The 19,298-nt window shown below is 46.0% G+C and overlaps 1 protein-coding gene across 1 annotated transcript in view; it reads left to right on the plus strand.

Annotated features, from left to right (window-relative positions):
• The first annotated feature begins 7,038 nt into the window (after positions 1-7,038).
• MNAT1 (MNAT1 component of CDK activating kinase) overlaps positions 7,039-19,298 on the plus strand; it is a 166,332-nt gene continuing 154,072 nt past the window's right edge. Inside the window, exon 1 of the mRNA XM_054971682.1 lies at positions 7,039-7,205. Within this exon, the coding sequence (XP_054827657.1) occupies positions 7,117-7,205 (89 nt within the window). The 5' untranslated portion in view covers positions 7,039-7,116. The remainder of the gene's footprint in view (positions 7,206-19,298) is intronic.

The raw sequence follows: 19,298 nt of genomic DNA on the forward strand, positions 1-19,298 counted from the left end.
CCCCCCGCCGCGCCGCGCCGGTCCGGAGGGCGCGCACCTCCCGCTCCTCCTCCGGCTCCCCTTTAGCCGATCAGGTTTCCTGCCCGCCACGCAGGAGCCCGCGGGACGGCTCCTCCTCGGAGCGCAACTCCGGCCAGCCCAGCGCGGCGCCTCCCCCCCCTCCGCCCACCCCCCTCCAACGTGATTCCTCCGAAGCCTCTCCGGCTGCTACATATTCCTAATGGCCCAGGCGGGCTGCGGGCGCGCGTATTGGCCAGTTCGCCCGTCGGGGCGGGGCGGAGCGGGCGGGGTTTCTATGGAAACCGTCAATCATCTCCTCCTCCCTCCCACCTTCTCCCTCCTTCCCACGTGAACCAGCCATACCTGGAGGTCTGCGCTGACCCAGGGCGCTGCTCGGGAACTTCTGGCCCAGCGGGCCGCGCTCGGATCCGATACTTCGGGGTTTCTTCCTTCCCGTTGTCCATCAGCAGGACGCGAGTCCGGCGGCACCGCAGAAACCGGCAAGATTTTTCAAGGCTAGAAGCTTTCGAGACTCAGAGCTCCCTTCTCCCGATACCTTTCTTCCCGGTACAGCAAGATCCGAGTCTAATAGCACCTTAAAGCTCCTCGAGATTGCCAACCTAGGCGCTTTCGAGAGTCAAAGCTCTCTTCGACAGCTCCTACCTTGGAAATCGAGTGGGTCCTTAAGGTGCTATTGGACCCGGATCTTGCTCTTCGACTGCAGACCAACTGGGCTACCCATGTGAAATTTCCTCTTTTAAAAATACACACATTAACAACGTAGAAAAAACGACTCGGTGAAATCCAGCAGGGGAGCTGCGTTAGCCGGGCAAAATAAACAGGACATTATTTATTTATTTATTTGTTTGTTTGTTTGTTTGTTTATTCCAGGTCCAGCTTTGTATAAATTTTCATATGCTATGAGCGGAGGCAGAAAAGTCACAAAATAACCTAAACAGCGGGGTCAAGGGACTAGGAATTTTAAAGGGCTGCTAAAGAAGCTGACGGGGGTGCCCCAGGCAAGCCCAATCTCGGAAGCTAAGCAGGACCGACCTTAGTTCGTAATTGGATGGGAGATCTCCCAGGAAGGCCACTCTCGCTAAGCAGAGGCAGGCAATGGCAAACCACCTCTGTTAGTCTCTTGCCATGAAAACCCCACCAGGGGTCACCATAAGTCAGCTATGACTTGATGGCACTTTCCGGTACCCCCGAAGAATCTCCGAATACGGGAGGTCATAGATCCAGAGGAGTTAGCCGTGGTAGTCTGTAGTAGCAAAATAGAAGAGTCCAGTAGCACCTTTAGGACTAACCAACTTTACTGTAGCATAAGCTTTCGAGAATCAGTTCTCTTCGTCAGATGCAACTGGGATTCTCGAAGGCTTATGCTACAGTAAAGTTGGTTAGTCCTAAAGGTGCTACTGGACTCTTTTCTATTTCGAATAGGGGAGGGGAAGCGAATTGGGATCCCCTCCCAGGTGTATCCCCCTCCCCGGCTGCGAACGCGTGGCTTTCGCCTCCCTCGCTTCATCATTAGGTCAACCTTGTGAAGAAGATCAACCTGAATGAGAGAGGAGGCTTAAGGTCCTCTGGCGAGCTCCTCCCCCAGTCCTTGTCTGACGCTCTTCCCTGGACCACACTGGATTGCCAGGGCTGGAGTCGGACGGGCAAAACTGGAAACTCAAAAGAGGAGGCCTTCGCCGCGTCTCCATTTCGCACAGGTATCGCCCAAGAGACTGCGCTTTGGATCAGAGGCGAATAAGCCACTGTGTCTGGGACCATGCAAGTGTGGTCAGTGGCTCGATCCCCAACGTGTTTGTTTCAAAACAATCCCCATCGGCTCCAGTGACTTTCTCTCCCGCAGTCCTACTCAGGAATCGTCATTCAAAGGCAAAGGTTTTGCAAAGGTTGTTTTTTTTACATCCAACAAGTCAGATTTCTGCCCTGGAGCCACTGGCAATCTAAAACCGGGCAGAGGAACAGAAATAGAAGTAGAAGCCAGGGCAAAGGAGGGAGGGCTGTGTATACATTTACTCAGTGGGATTTACTTCTGAGTAAACATGCCTGCCGTCACTCCGCGCTGTCTCAACCTCTGTGGGTTCGAATCGCTTCTACAACTTCGGAAGAGGCTCAGGCCGAGTTTTTACTCGCGAGTAGGTTTCGTAGACTCGGAGGGTGGCTGTTTCTAGCTCAAGTGCCCATAGGGCCGCGACTCTAGTCCAAAGGCTAGTATGTGTAGGATCGGGGGCACAAGCCCTCTGTTGGAAAGAACTTTAGCGTGTGAACGCCTCGTTTTCAAAGCCAAGGAGCCCTGTTGCTTCCCCTTCGCTGCGCCGCGCCTGGCACCTTGCTGGCTGGGTGGTAAAGAAAACTCTAAATTACTCCTCAAATAGATTTCCCAGGGTATGACCTGGAAATCTAGTTGGTCTTTAAGGTGCTACTGGCCCCGAATCTTGCTCTTTTACTGCCGACCAACAGGGTTACCCACCTGGATCTGTCCAGCGGTACCTTAGAGACCAACAAGATATTCAGGGTGTAAGCTTTCGAGAGTCAGAGATCTCTTCTTCAACCCGCCTGAAACGACACATTACGGCTAACTCAACCACGGCAAAACTTTTCTTTAAAAGGAAAGTTTCATATATGGAGATCACTCAATAAAGAAAAGTTGTTGTCATGGAGAAAGTAAAATCGAAAAGAGTCCAGTAGCACCTTTAACACTAAGCAACTTGACTGTAGCACAAGCTTTCGAGAATCACGGTTCTCTTCGTCAGATGTGGAGAACTGTGATTCTCGAAAGCTTATGCTTCAGTAAAGTTGCCTAGTCTTAAAGGTGCTACTGGACTCTTTTCGATTTTGCTACTACAGACTAACACGGCTAACTCCTATGGAGAAAGTATGCACAGATGGAGCAAGAAAGTCTTTCTTTCTTTCTTTCTTTCTTTCTTTCTTTCTTTCTTTCTTTCTTTCTTTCTTTCTTTCTTTCTTTCTTTCTTTTTCTTTCTTTCTCTCTCTCTCTCTCTCTCTCTCTCTCTCTCTCTCTCTCTAGCCCCTGCTAAAGGCAGAGCAAGAAGATGAGTGAAAGAAATTGGGCTCCACCGCCTAGCCACACTAACAGCGCAATCCTAAACCGAGTTACTCCAGTCTAACTCTGTTTAGGATTGCCCTGTCAGTCCCGGACTTTTCAGTATCATGGAGGCCGGTGGAGGAGTTCAGCACGTTTTCAAAGGCGCCCAGTTTTGGGCTGACTCTCCTCGGCCTGCGTGTGTACGTGTCGTTGCAAGAATGCCCGGAGGCAAACTGTTGCACATCCGCGTTTGGAACCCGTTTGCTCGAACCTCGTTCTCTCCAAAGACAACGCTCGGTGGCCTCGTTCAAAGCAATTCGAGTCGTTCAGCGAGTTTGGAAAGGGTCTTTCGGGTACCCCCCCCCCACAGTGCAATCCTAAACAGAGTTACTCCGGTCTAAGCTGGACATCAGTGGATTTAGACGGACATAACTCTTTTTAGGACTGCACTCGGGTATCCCAGGCCTTAGGAGCTGATCCGTAGCTCTTGGAGACAGGCCGGGGGCTCGATCCGGCGCTGCAAGGTCTCATAAGAGTAAAGGGGGAAATTTGATTGTAGTAGCCACTGGCTGTTGCTACAATCTTGAGTGTATCCTTGCTCCCCCCATTAGAGTAGAGACCATTCTCAGAACTAGGTAGCTCGCGAAAGCTGCCCTATTTTGCCCCTTTACTCGGGACCTAGCCCCTTGGAACTAAATTGAATTCATGTCCAAAGGAAGCCCTTTCCTTTTCCCGAGTAGTATTGAGCCTCAAAACCCTCGTGGGTTTACTCAAAGAAACGTTAATAGAATCATAGCTTTACTTAAGATGGTTTCAGGTAGGTAGCCGTGTTAGTCCAGCAGCATCTTGAAGACCAACTAGATTTCCAGGGCGTCAGCTTTCGAAAGGCGTAAGCCGGAAATCTAGTTAGCTTTACTTGCGAGTGGACGCGATGCTGAGTTGCGCGTTTACTTAGGCGCCCAGTGGATTGGTTTCCTTCCAAGTGAGCCTGTAGCAGCTCGCCCCGTGGAGACAGAAGGGCAGTTTTCAGATTTAAAACCTGCTGTGGTTGTTCTGCACAGAAACTCTGCAACGTCTCCTATTTTTAGAAATTGTACTTATTCTGGGTTAGTTTGACAGACTTGCGTGGCTTTGAACAGCTGCTTCATGGAGGCAAAGGGCGATCCCTTAAGCGGTGTAAAGAAGTCTTACGCTCATTTGGAAGAAAGAGCCGTGGGCCGCCGAGTCCCGGGTTCGAATCCTGACTCCGCCACGCACTTGAGGCAGAAGTCTCCATTTCCCACCTAAAAGCCGGCCTGGCAGCACTACACACAACTTGGAGGATTTCCTTAAGCCTGAATCCTGATTCACTCTGTTGGCCCCTATCCAGGAAATCGCAAAGGGGCGTGTTTGGAGACAAAAAGCGATTTTATTTTTCTTTTGCAAATGGAAAAAAACCTTTTTCTCGAATGTCGAAACGAGTTTTAAAAGGAAGCGAAATGTTAGAATAGACAGAAGCATCGCTGACTGCAACCCTTAACTGATGCTCTTAGAAGGAAACCCCTAAAGAATCCCTTGCATCTTATTTTGGAGTAAATATGCTTCGGATTGGGTCGCGGAGGTTACATCAAGGAGGCTGTGGGGAGAAAGAATTCTATAGCACGCTCAAGCGCACCTTTGAGCCGATCTCCCAATTCGTTAAGCCGGAGCAAGACCCATTTTGCTGGGGAGATCTGTAGCTCCTTAGGCAAACAAGACAGTATCGATTTTTAACCCCTCTGTTGCAGTGGCTCGAACTTGTCCCTTTCCTGGCTGGAGAATTAGCTCCCCATCAAAGTCAGTGCGGCTGACTCGCCTCGCATCCGCCGAGGTGCTTTCACACATTATTAGAGCATTTGGGATGTTCCTTCCCCAAGCAACTTTTTCCCAAAGGCCGTGAGATATTCAGTCAGGAGTAAAGGGATACAGAAGATCAGCTCCTTCGTTATTTATTTATTTTTATTTATGTCATTTACAGTCCGCCTTTCTCACTCAGACTCAAGGCGGATTACACAGCGTGAGATGGACACAGTCAATATCAAGGACATTTCCATAAACAATGCCATAGGGGAAATAGACACAAGTTTACAAAGACACAGAATTAGCCAGAATCCAATACAGAGTTGAAGAAATGCTGAAATAGAACACAGACAATTCTAGGGCTGACATTAGACAGCATGAAGGAAGCATAGGTAGCAATAGAAGCACATATTTAAAACAACAGATAGTATGTAAGGCAACATAGTGGTGAAGTCTATGGTCCCCCCCTCAATTTTTTATATCCAAAGGAGTATGCATGCTATGTAATCAAATAACTGTAAGGTAGCAATGAGTTTACTTGCGAGTAAGACCGTCTGGATTCAGTTGGCATCAAATGCGTGTAGGATAGGCCTGTTAAAGGGAATTTGGGAATAGGCTCCAATGAACAAAGGAATTTACCTTCGTGTAAACGTGCACGACCAGTTGGTCTCAGTGGGAGAAGGGAGGGCCAGTTTGCTTAACTCTCTCTCTCTCTCTGGGATTAATAAAGTGTAAACTGTTGGATTTGGTCTGAATTACAGCCTGTGACTAAATACACACAAATACTCCCTCCATCATTTACGTTTTAACTTTGATCCTAAGGATTTTGGAAAGAAACAGAACTCAACGGAAGTATACAAGAACTGTATACTTGTCTCCATAGCTCTGAATTGATTAAGACTGCAGTCTCAAGCATCCTAACTAGGAAGTAGTCATATTTTGAGTAAATATGTTTAGGATCGCATTGAGGTCATCGCTGGATCTCTATTGATTTCCCCTTGCTTTAGGATCCTAGGGTAATTTCTATCGCGCCTATGGACGTTTACTCTGGAGTCAGTCCCAATGATTTCAACAGCAAAGGGCTGAGTCGAGAAGCCTCATCTAATACATGTTTACACGGAGGCAAATGTTCTTTATTTCCAAACTCGGTTCGGACCGTAAGGTTGCATCGTTCTGTCCCTTCTCGCCCAGAGATAGGCGAGCTCAAACCCACTCGGCAGATTATTTATTTCCTTTATATCCCGCCTTTGTCCTCAATGGGGATCCAAAGCGGCTTACATCCTTCTCCTCTCCTCCATTTTATCCTCACAACAAACCTGTGAGGTAGGTTAGGCTGAGAGTATGTGACTGGCCCAAGGTCGCCCGGAGTGGTAGAGTGGGGATTCGAACCCGGGTCGCCCAAATCCTAGTCCCACAATTTAACCACTACACCACATTTGACTCTGCATGAAAGCGCAGCCTCGTAGGCATAAAGCTTTATTCTTATTGTCGTGGTAGTGATGGTGGTGGCGACTTCAGAATTGCCTGAATAGCGTAGCCTGAGCGAGTCAGAAGCTAAGCAGCATTGACCCGGGTTAGTACTGGGATGGGAAACCACCGAAAAAGACTGTAGTTACTATGCAGAGAGAAGGCAAGGCTCTGCTCTGCTCATCTGCTCATCTCTTGCCTTGGAAGCCCTACGACGAGGAGGTCTCGGCATCCTTGCAAGAACCACGGGCTTTATTTTCACACCGCACCGTGGAGACAATGGCTGATCTTAATAAAGGAAGGTTTAGCAATCCAATAACGCAGCCTGTTCTGCTCCTTTACATTTGCCAGCCCCACTCAGAATAGGTATAACTCTTGAAAACGCTCCGGGGCTCCTAGATCCTTAACAGACCACAGGATTGAAGTCCAAGCGGCACCTTAGAAACCAACAAGTTTTTCAGGGTGTAAGCTTTCCAGAGTCAAATCTCCTGTCTTCAGATATCAACCGGCATCTTCGCTCATCAAACCTCCCGCCCCCCTTCCAAGCTTGCCTTCCCTTTCCCCAAAGCGCGCAATAACGCAGCGCAATTGGGTTGCGCGAGGATCGCCACCCGGAACTTTCGTTTCGGGGCTGTAGATCCGGCCGGATTGTGTTTGTGGGAGGACGCTGCGCTCATGGGGGGCAGTTAGAGCGGAGCACAGCGGAGCGGCTGGGAATAAGCCGTGGGGAAGGAGAAGGAGGCGCCTCCACCTGGAGGGGGGAAGGCACCATGGACGACCAGGGCTGCCCCCGCTGCAAAACCACCAAGTACAGGAATCCCTCCCTCAAACTGATGGTCAACGTCTGCGGGCATACGCTGTAAGTGCTGCTGGGGGTGAGGTGGGACTGGGTCATAGGCTTGCCAGCTCCAGGCTGGGAAATTCCTGGAGATTTGGGGAAGCAGCTAAGGGAGTGCACGATTTAGGGAGGGCTCAGGCCTCACTGGGGTACAATGCTATAGACTTTACCCTACAAAGTAGTTATTTGCTTCAAGGGAATTGATGTCTGTGGTTTGGAGATCAGTTGTAATTCTAGGAGAACTCCAGCCCCCGCCTGGAGGTTGGCAACCGTAGCTCAGCCTGTGAGTAACCACCAATTGCAGGACAATGTCTAATCTTTTTTCGTTAAAGAACGAAATAGGTGGTGGGATTTATATGCACCTAGAAGCCACATCATCCCAACAGCTGTTTCCTAATCCCAGGGATATGAAAGCAGGCTGTGAGTATGGAAATACACTTTGTTCATGTTTAAGCAGATCTTCTGAGAGAGACCTGGGCTCCTTTCTGCTTTTAAGGACCCTGCCTAAAATAAAAATTAAAAATAATGACATCAAAAAATAGAGTGACAAGACCTGGGAGGCCCAGGTTTGAATCCTAACCTGTCTCACAGGGTTGTTGTGAGGACAGAATGATATAAACTGCTTTGGCTCCCCATTGGAAAAAAGGAGTTGGTGTAAATGAAGTAAGCAAGCAAATCTTATCTGTTATTTGCTTCCATTTTCAGGTCTAATCTGAGAGAGTCTGTCATGTTTTAGTCCAGTAGGGATGCACATAAAAACAAGTGGTGAAATTTATCAGATGCCAAGAAAATTATGAGGCATCTAAATTTGAGGCTAGAGTGGATAGTTGTGTTAGTCTGTTGTAGCAAAATAAAATAGGAATCCGGTAGCCCCGTAAAGTCTAACAGCATTTATTCCAGCATGAGTTTTTGTGAGTTGGAGTTCACTTCATCAGATGCAAATTGGAGGGAAATCATTTTGTACATGTTTATAAAGGAAATTACAGAATAGGAAGGGAGAATGGGGGCGATGGGTCAGAGAGAGGCTTGGTGGGAGTCCTATCATAAATCTTTCAGATGAGATTCTCTTTGTAAGATACTGAAAAGAATTAGATTGTTATGCATAACAGAGAATGAGAGAGGTCAGAGGTTCCAGTCTGTCTGTTATGACAGAGATAAACAAAAGTTAACTAAGTAAACAACAATTAGAAGGAAGCAGTCAAGTATAAGAAAATTAGCTTATGGCAGTAAAAGGTTATAGTAGAATGAAACATGTTGAGATCAGCCCGTTGACGTATCTGAAAAAAGGGCGTCCTGTTGAATTATTAGAAATTATAGTGAGTAAGGAAGCTCAAGCCTCTGTTTAAGCCATGATAACAGAAGGTGTTTAATTTCTTGATGAGTTCTAATCCAGCACTTTCTTGTTGCATATTCCCTTTTTTTGAGTAACGGTGACGTTCAGATCTGCAATGATGTGTCTGGAAAGATTAAGATGTGTCCCCCCCTCCCCCCTCCAGTTTCTGGATGTTGTGATTACTTGTGTCAGATATGTGTTTATTGATTATCTCATGTAGAGACAGATACCTCTGTTCATTGTAGATAGTAGAAGGCCGTTGTTGGCGAATGATAGAATACATTAAATTGGAATACCTATGCAGATAAGCCCAAGGATGACGTGTCACTGATGTTATTAGGTGGACTGTAAACTGAATATGAGCAGTCAGTGTGATGTGGTGGCAAAAAAGGCTAATTCAATCCTGGGTTGTATCAAAGGGGCCATAGCATCGAAATCGCAGGAGGTCATAGCCCCTCTCTATACTGCCTTGGTCAGGCCACACCTGGAGTATTGTGTGCATTTTTGGAGGCCTCACTTCAAAAAGGTTGTGGACAAAATCGAGAGGGTGCAGAGGAGAGCGACGAGGATGATCAGGGGTCTGAAGACTGAGCCCTACGAGAAAAGGCTGAGGGCCTTGGGAACGTTTAGTTTGGAGAAGAGGAGGTTGAGGGGGGACATGATTGCTCTCTTTAAATATTTGAAAGGCTGTCATTTGGAGGAGGGCAAAGAGCTGTTCCAGTTGGCAGCAGAGGGTAGGACGCGAAGCAATGGGCTAAAACTACATGCACAAAGGTACCGACTGGATATTAGGAAAATCTTTTTCACCGTCAGAGTAGTTCAAAAGTGGAATCAGCTGCCTAGGGAGGTGGTGAGCTCCCCCTCACTGGCAGTTTTCCAGAAGAGGCTGGATGAATACTTGTCAGAGATGCTTTAGGCTGATCCTGCACTGGGCAGGGGGTTGGACTAGACGGTCTGTATGGCCCCTTCCAACTCTATGATTCTATGATTCTATGAGGTCCTGTACTAGCATTACGTAAATGTGTGTGGGGACAAAGTTGGCATCTAGGTCTTTTGCAAGGTTTGATTCCTGGGCTTGTATCTCTGGTGGATGTCCACTTTTGCTGATGAGAAGCTGTTTTAAGTTGGAGGGCTGTCTATAAGTGAGGAGAGGTCCGTAGCATGTGAAGGAGAAATACCCTTGTCCAGGAGAGGCTGATGGCCATTGATGATATGTCAAAGTGGTTTAAGTTCTGAGCAATAGATGACAACCAGTGGGGTTCTGTTGTTATTTATTTTATTTATTTCAGATTGGTATTCCGCCCTCCCCGTGAGTGGGCTCAGGGCGGATAACAACATATTAAAAATACAATTTAAAAAATCATGTACATTAAAAACAACACATTTAAAACAGGATGGTGGACAGCCTTCACAGGGAGGGTTAAGATTTATACACCCCTTTTTCCAGGCCGGCAGAGGCCCAGCCTCAGCCATATGCCTCGTGGAACAACTCTGTCTTGCAGGCCCAGCGAAAAGATAGTAGGTCCTGCCAGGCCCTGATTTCAGCAGACAGAGTGTTCCACCAGGTGTGAGCCAGGACTGAAAAAGCCCTGGCTCTAGTCAAGGCTAGGCAGGCCTCCTTGGGGCCAGGGACCACCAACAGCTGTTTGTCCCCTGATCAGAGTGTTCTCTGGGGAATATATGGGGAGAGACGGTCCCATAGATACGCGGGTCCCAGTCTGCACGGGGCCGTATAGGTCAATACTAGAACCTTGAATCTGATCCGGTACTCCACTGGCAACCAGTGCAGCTTGCGTAAGAACGGTGTTATATACGCCTTATTTGGCACTCTCGTAATAACACGCCCCACTGCATTTTGTACCAGCTGTAATCTCCGGGTCAGGCTCAAGGGCAGCCCCGCGTAGAGCAAGTTACAGTAATCTAGCCTAGAGATGACTGTTGCTCGGATCACTGTAGTTAAGTTACGGGTTGACAGGTAAGGGACAAGTTGCCTGGTCTGCCGCAGATGGAAAAAAGAGGACCTGAAAACCACTGTGACCTGTGCCTCCATTTTCAGGGAGGCATCCAAGATCACCCCCAGGCTCTTAACCCTCGGAACTGGCACGAATGGTGCCCCATCGAGGGCTGGGAGCTGGAGTCCCAAACCTAATTCCCCGGGTCTGTTTTTATAGCAGGCTGGCACCGGATACCATTCTGGCTTTGTGGATCTGCTCCTTTACTCCACTCAAAGGGTAGTGTAATAAAAATTTTTTTTGTCAATCCTCAAGATGAGGATCTCTGTGTGAGGGATCAGCGCAAGTGCAATTGTAATGCAGAGCTTGACGGCAGGTCACAGATGCTTCGTATGTTCTGGGTGGTGCTGGAAGTACACAGGTATATTTGGCAGTCAGTGGGTTTCTTGATATAAGGTGGTGTTTATGGGTCCATTGCAAAATTTTACAAAATTCTCTTGCAGCCAGCCTCACGACAACTTTGTGAAGTAGGATAAAATGGAGGAGGGGAGAGCCACGTATGCTTCCTAGAGCTTCGTAGGAGAGTGCAGTAGAATAGCTGTTATTCGCAGTTATACTAATGAGTACACCATTTATAAATATTTAGGTAGGGTAGATGTGTGTATCTGTGGCCAAAACAGTGAAGTTTCTTGAATTCTCATGGCACCTGAGAGACTGACAGATGGGTTGTGGCAGAAGCTTTCTGCCAAAGCCCCTTTTTATCAAATATGTGAAGTATTAAGCTGGGTGGCATACTCGTATACAAATATACAAGGCTATGAGGAAGGAGACGGGACTACAGAATAAAGCTGGACGTTCAAGCAACTGCTATGTAAAATGCACATGAGAAAAAAGATCCAGTTGTCATAGTGCATTAGATGGGTGTGTGGACCATTCCTAGCCGACAAGGAAGTGGCAGAGCAAATTGGCACAAACGTCTAAAAAGGGACAATCACTTTGTTTTTAATGGTGAACAAGTCCCCACCGTCTTATATCTGATGAAGGCAGCTTGGCTCTCGAAAGCTTACGCCCTGGAAATCTTGCTGGTCTTTAAAGTGCTACTGGACTCAAACCTTGCTCTTCTACTACAGTCCAACAACACAAGTACACTCACCTGAAACCATTCCCTACTGAGGACTGGACGGATGCTATTAAACATACATGTTAATTTCAACTTCTTTTGCCTCTTCTCTCCTTGAAATGTTTATGGTCTCTTTCAGCTCTGTTACTGAATTCTGTTGGCTGCGTTTTCTAGCACTTTTATGACACTGAAACGGCAGAGGGTTACCATTGCTGACACGCTTTCTTTCCTCTTCCTCGGGTTTCTTTTATAGGGTTTCTTGCTGTAAGCAGCCTGTTGAGTTAGAGTGGGCAGCTTGGAGGAGTTTTGGAGTGGTTTATTGTTGTGCCATGTAACTGATAAGATGCTTCTTCAATAAAACTGAATACAAATCCTTTTTTTTTTGCCTCTTTATTTACAAAAGTGGGATGCCACCTTTTTGCCCAATGAAGGCCTTCAAGACAGCTAACAGTTAAAACCAAGCATTTTAAGAACACGTCATAAAAACAATTAAAACTAAAAGCACACAAAATATAAGGCAGGAAGGGCGGGATTACCGACGGAACCCTCCGACAAAACAAAAACGTTTTCACTGCTGGTGGAAGGCTGTGACTGAAGGTGACCTATCTATCCTCCTGGAGAAAGAGTTCCAAAATGATAATGAATGGCCAGGAAAGTGGAAATGTTCCTCCACTGTCTTTTGTTTCCACTTGCAAAATCTTGAGTTATTCTCTTGTGCAGAGACAATCTGATTTAACTCTGGGAATGGTAGGAGGGAACCGAACACGATAGCATGGATAGAATCGGCATTATGTAGCAGTTAGAGTGTTAGGCTAGGATCTGGAAGCCCAGGTGTGAATCCCCACTCTTCCATAGAAGCTCACTGGGTGACCTTGGGCCAGTCACAGCCTGACCTACCTCACAGGGTTGTTGTGAAGATAACATGGAGGAGAGGCGAACAATGTGAGCCATTTTGGGTCCCCAGTGAGAACAAAGGCAGGGAATAAATAAAACATATGTGACATCAGAAGACGTGGTTGATAAATGAACTTCTGATGAAGGAGAAGATGATGGGTAAGGTCTCTGACAAAGTGAAGCAAAGACAGATTCCTGTCTAGAGGCATTCGCAGTCTAAATTTCAAGTTTGAACCCGGAGCTAGGAAATTTCTCCATTGGAAAGTTTGCCTTGAGGTGCGTGAACTTGGGCCAGTGGCTTCTCTGAAGAACTGAGTGGTGACTTGCAAAAACTTAGATTGAAAGAAATGTCATTAGTCTTTGAGGTGCCTCCGGACTTCTGTTTGATTTCTCTGTCTTATCCCACTGTCTTGCAAAGGACACTCATAGTTAAAGGACGATGTGTCCGCCTGCGCAAGATGCAGTCCTCATACTACCACATGATTGCTGTTCTCTGCTTAGGGTAGTCCGTCTGGCATCAAGCGCAGCTCGCACTTTTTCCATGGTACCTCCCACCTTATGGAGTGGGCTTCCAAAAGGTGAGGGGGGGCTGCCGATTTTAAAGGTGTTTCTTTGCTAAGACTTGCAATGAAGTGTAGGCTGCAGAGATTTTTTTTATTGGGCAGGGGGGTTATTTTGACTTTAATTGTATTTTGTATGTTTTAAATTTGAATTTGTAAGCTGACTTGAGCCATGGGCAAAAGTAGGCTGTAAATAGTTCAAGAAACGTGTGGCGTAATAATAACAGCCCTTTCTTGCAACGCTGTTGTAGAAATTAAGATACTGTAGGTGAAGTCTTTTGACCACTTTGTTCAAATCTGTTTTAGCAGTCTCAAGGAGGCAACTCTGTTTATGGTGTTCAGGAAACTCCTGGAACGTGGAGCAAGGAGGGACAAAACTGTTGCAACAGGGTATGGGTGTGTCTCATGAGATGGTGTATCGCTGGATCACTCTGAAGACTGATTCCATCACCACCTCTGCCCCAAACACTACTTTGATCAAGAAAAGCTGAATTTCCGGCTAGCGTGCTTTAGCTGTCAGGGGCAAATAGGATTCTTCATGGTCTTTCTATTATCAGGGAATTGCTTAATCATCTTGCCCAGCTCAGTAAAGCTCTGAGGCTGGAGCCTTTTCTCTCTTATTTGGATCTTGTATTTGACCCTTAGTGGTTTAGAATATAACCTGTTCTGTGTGGGCTTACAGTTGTAGATTGCGTAGTGGAGTCACCTTATGCAGAGTTAAGTATTCATTCATTCCCCCCTCTTTCCCCCCCTTTGGAGACCCAAAGTCTTTGATATAATAGGTTGCAAGCTGCTTTATATTTGAAATGTGGTGTTGGAGGAGAGTTTTATTGATACTATGGACCACCAAAAAACATATAAGTGGGTTCTAGATCAAGTCAAGCCTGAATTCTTCCTAGAAGCTAAAAACGACTAAATTGAGGCTATCATTCTTTGGTCGTATCATGAGAAGACAAGACTCTCTGGAGAAGACTAATGCTAGGAGAGGTGGAAGGTAGTAGGAAGTGGAAGACTCAAAAAGAGATGGCTTGACTCAATAAAGGAAGCCATGGCCTCCAGGTTGCATGATCTGAGCAAGGCTGTTAATGATATGATGTTTTGGAGGTCATTAATCCAAAGGGTTGCCATAAATTGGCTTGACAGTGCATAACACATACACACTGCCTTATTTTATTCATTTAAATGTTTGTTCCCCACTTTTGTCTCCAATAGGGACGCAAAGCACCTTACAATATCTTTCTCCCCTCCTCCCTTTGATACTCATAACCTGGCCCAAAGTCACCCAGTAAGCTTCCAAGGCGGAATAAGGATTTTAACCTGGATTTTTCATACCCTATTCCAGCCCTAGATAAGGCGATGCATGTAGGAACAAAAAAACCCTTAATTTTAAACATATGCTGCTGTGGTCTGAACTGGCAGAGACAGAGAGCAAAACTACAAGAGACGAATTACACGAGGACGTGCACGTGAAGGGAGTCGCAATGTTAGCCAGGAAGCTGAGTTTTAAAAGAGATTGGAAGGCTCTGTCCATTTCCCCTTGGTTTGTTTATTTCCTCTTCCCCTCCAAGAAGGGGAGGTGAAACTGGCAGAGCCTTCAGTTGTCAAAGAGGAAATTAACAAACCCTCTGAGGAGCCATCTTTGCTGGCTCTGAAGAGGGGGGAAATTAACAGAACCTTCTGATCTCTTTTAAAACTCACCTTCTCAGCTAACATTGCAATTCCCTTCACGTGTAATTCGTCTCTTGTAGCTTAGCTCAGAGAGGGGAAGAGATCTTTGGGTTGTAGTGGACAGCTCTATGAAGGTGTTGACGTGGTGTGCACCAGCAGTGAAAAAAGGCACAATCCATGCAGTCGAGTATCAGGAAGGGATTGAGAATCTATCGGCCAACCTTGTAATGTCCTTGTACAGAGCTAGGTTGTGCCTTCATTTATAATACTGTTTATAGTTCATTGTATTTCAAAAAGGATGTTGTAGAGCTAGAAAAAGTACAGAATTTGGCAAAGTGGTTTGGAGGTTGGGGCAACCAAGGCAATTAGGGGGTTGGAGCACCATTCCTATGAGGAAAGGTGAAAGGCTTGGGGACTATTCGGTTTCTACAATTATGCATAGGACAGAGAGGGCAGATACAGAGAACTTTTACTTCCAAAATATTAGAACTCGGAGGCACCAAAATGAAGTGGATGGGCAACAGTTTCAGAACGGACAAAAGGAAACGCCTCTTTACTCAATGAATGATTAAATTGGGGTATTCGCTGCCAGTGGGTGTAGTGATGGCCGAGAGCCATAGATGGGGTTTTGAAAGAGATTTGGTGATTTAATGGGGGATAGCTCCATCAATAGCTCCCTGTACAGAGGAAATAAAATTTCTGACTACCGGTGCTGGGAGGCTGCATCAGGGGAAGGCCTCAGCCCCCACACCCTGTTTGTTGGCCCTCCAGGCCACTTGGTTGGCTGCTGTGTGAAAAAGGATGCTCTTTTAGATGGGTTTGCATTGAGCGCTGCACATAGGAAGAGCCCAGTTGGATCAGCAGGGCTCGTCTCATGTGGAGCGCTCAATGCAAACCCAAGATTTTTACTTTTAGGATTTAATCACATCTAGTCAATCCCTTCTAGATTAGCAAGGTGTGTGTGTGTGTGTGTGTGTATATGTGTATGTGTGTATATATATATATACACACACATACACATATATATATGTTTGGGCATGGGCTGGGCTGTTGCTATACCTTTGAGGTGCAGTCCCACCAAAGTTAAGCACAGTTGGTTTCAGTGGAAGCGTTAAACATTTCCTTAACCTTCTCTGGAATTAATGGGACCTGAATGCAGTTTACTTTGGCTGGATGGTGCCCCAGCTCCCTCTTTCTGCATTACGACCTTTCTGTATGAAGCATGAGTTTGTGATTACTTTGACGGTTCCTAGTGTACAGTCTCGGTCTCTGTTTTCCCCTTCCTGGCTTTATATGAGGTTTATCACTCCAGGATTAAATTTCATTGCTTGCAGTGAATGTTAGTTGGGAAAGTTTAAGGTTATCGCACGTCTTTCAGGCATAAATGAAAGGAAATACCTGCCCAAGGGAGGAAAATGCATTCATTTAATGCAAAGACTGTTATCGTGAGCAAGATGGGGGAAAACAGGTTTATGGCTAGTGGTAAACTTTGCTATGTGGACTCTGTTAGGCAGACACCAAAGCCTTACATGAGAAATACATAATTTTAAACAAAAAGTTAACCTCTTTCCCAAATTCCTCATTCCCCATACAGGAGAACAGAAGGAAGGCAAATCCATATAGTCCGTCAAGCTTTCCAGAAGGGTAGATCAGGGCCATGCGTACTGTGCAGAATTCGACCATCAGGGTAACCCAGATTCTGGTGACAGTCAAATTCTGCAATTGGTCTATATTGTACAAATTGGAGAAGGCAAGAAGATCTAACTTTTTCTTAATTCTGTAGTTTTTCATTAATTAATTAATTTTACTTTTATATGTCCACCTTTCTTGCTGAGACCCAAGGCAGATTACGAGATAAAGCAGCGTAATCAGACCGTGCGAGAAAACGGTTGAACAATGCAATAGGACTAGGACTTCAGAATTCGAGAACAGCGTGAACGATAAACTATCTAAGGCAAAAGGATACTATAAACAATACAGGAAGTGGATGTTGTGTCAGACTGTGCAGGGAAATCAAGGTGATACCTACAGCAATCATTCTATTCCTTTATATCACAATATTCTATTATAAATCACAGTATTCCATTATAAACATCATAAATCAAGCTTTCCTGGATTGGGCCATTCTACTACAATTTTAATGTCTTTATAAAGATGTCCCCTTGAACATTTCTGTTTTGCATATTCTGCGAAACTAAAGAAGCATAAAGAGCCTTTCCGATCTCCTCCATTCTACCACGTAGAAGCCACGGCTGAGAATGTGCATGAATGGGCAGCTGCCAATCTTACCCATTTGCGAGATGGCTCCTTCAGAAGGCTTTGTTTGTATGAGTGAAGCTGAGCTACTTATTCCCCTTCAGTTAGCCGTCGAAATGGGAGAAGAGGTTGAAAGGGATCCAGAGCCCCGGAAGATAGCACCTGCTTCTTTCCTCCACCCCTGCTAATTCTGGGTTGGGAAATTTCTGGAAGTTTGGGGGTGGAGCCTGAGGACAGCAGGGTTTGAAGGGAGGGACCTCAATGGACATAATGCCATAGAAACCGCCCTCCAAATCAGCCATTTTCTCGTGGAGAACTGTGGCGATCAGTTGTAATTCTGGAAGATCTCTGGGCCCCACCTGGAGGTTGGCAACTCTAACACTTGACCGTGGAAGAAAAATGTTTCTAATACTGAATCATTTTTTCCCAAAAGGATTGAACGGTGATGGGACATCACAACAATGTAAATATTGAGCAAGTTGTTGTGCTGAGTGTGAAGACACAGTAGGAATGTGATTTGGCTGATTATATAGAAATGAAAGCGTCCCCTGTAATAATTCACAGCTACAAGAAACCTGCTGGCTTGCACTGGAGAAATGAATGTGGGTCAGTCGACCCCTCTGCTGAGGGAGACGGCCTTAGCAGGTGGGTCACTCTGGTGTATCTAGGCATTAGATAGGATTGGTTCATTTTATTTATGTTATTTATTGTCCGCCTTTCTCACTGGGACTCAAGGCGGATTACAGAGTAAGTCAATACAATCAGCAGGATGGGTCATCCAATGGACAATGCAATTGGATTTGGGTTGTAAGAAACTAACCAGAAATCTGAAAACAAAACTGAAGCAAAGCCTAAGTATTAATATGACATGTTAGAATAGAGGCTGCCCTCAAGTCATAGCTGACTTAGGGCGACCCCTAGTGGGGTTGGCAAGAGACTAACAGAGGTGGTTTGCCATTGCCTGCCTCTGCAACCCCAGTCTTTGTTGGAGGTCTCCCATCCAATTACTAACCAAGGCCAACCCTGTTTAGTTTCTGAGATCTGATGAGATCAGGCTCATCTGGGCTATCCAGGTCAGGGCAACATGATATGTTAAATGATACAGAAATTAGGATCCTACCTACCACAGGCAGTATGACATATACCATAGTATAGACCACAGTCCCTGACTCTTTACCCAAGTATCTTCCTGAACTGTTTTGTTCAGGGCTTTTTTTCAGCTGGAATGCGATGGAACGGAGTTCCAGAATGTTTTGAAAATGGACACATGGCTGGTGGCCCCGCCCCCTGATCTTCAGACAGAGGGGAGTTTAGATTGCCCTCCGCGCTGGTGCAGAAGGCAATCTAAACTCCCCTGTCTCTGGAGATCAGGGGGCGGGACCACCAGCCATGTGATCATTTTTTGCCAAGGGCGATTGAAACTTTTAAAAAATCCCCCCTTGTTCCAGCTGACCCAAAGTGATGTCATTAGTCCTGGGAATGTGCACGTACTTTGCGCGCGCACATGTGGTACCAGGGGCACTACCCAGAGTTGCCCCCTGTGCTGGCAACCCACTCAGTTCCACCACCTCTTTTCCCAGAAAAAAAAGCCCTGGTTTTGTTACAGTACAACCCTATTACTTGTGTAGAAAAGCCCTCTTGAACGATTCAGCTTTGCATAGTTTGCAGAAAGCCAGGAGAGTGGGACCCTTCTTGACCTTGTCAGGCAGGCCGTTTCATATAGTGGGTGCCACAACGGAGAAGGCACGTGTACGGGCAGTTGTTAATTTTGCCCATTTGTGGACTGACCCCTGCAGAAAACCCTGTTCAGATGAGTGAAGCAGTCATGGTGGGGCGTAGGGGAAGGTTTTTTTTTAAAGCCATGTTGTGTGTGTGGGTGCTGTTTTGAAGTATCAGACATATGTTCTTATGAAACCTAAACTTATTTTACTGCTTTAACAACATGAAATGCATCCTTTTATTACTTAGCTCATATAGGCTGATTCCGCACATGTTGGATAATGCACTTTCAATCCTCTTTATAGATCATTCGGAACGGATTTTGTCATGTGCGGAACAAAAAATCCACCTCAAACAATTGATAAAGTGCATTGAAAGTGCATTATCCAACGTGTGCGGAATCAGATATAATCATGCTATTAGGCTTATTTATAAAATTTAAAAGTGTAAATACTTTTGTTTTCTACAAACAAAACTGCAAATATATCAAGTAAAAGAGAGAACGTTGCAAACTCTTGCAACCTGTGCTACCTAAATACATAGTTTCTAAGGTCCCCAGTGCATCACGCAAAAGAGACATGGAATGCTTGTTTAATGAAGATGGCTCCAGGT

The sequence above is a fragment of the Eublepharis macularius genome, chromosome 2 (genome assembly GCF_028583425.1).
Source record: "Eublepharis macularius isolate TG4126 chromosome 2, MPM_Emac_v1.0, whole genome shotgun sequence".
Taxonomy (NCBI): Eukaryota; Metazoa; Chordata; class Lepidosauria; order Squamata; family Eublepharidae; genus Eublepharis; species Eublepharis macularius.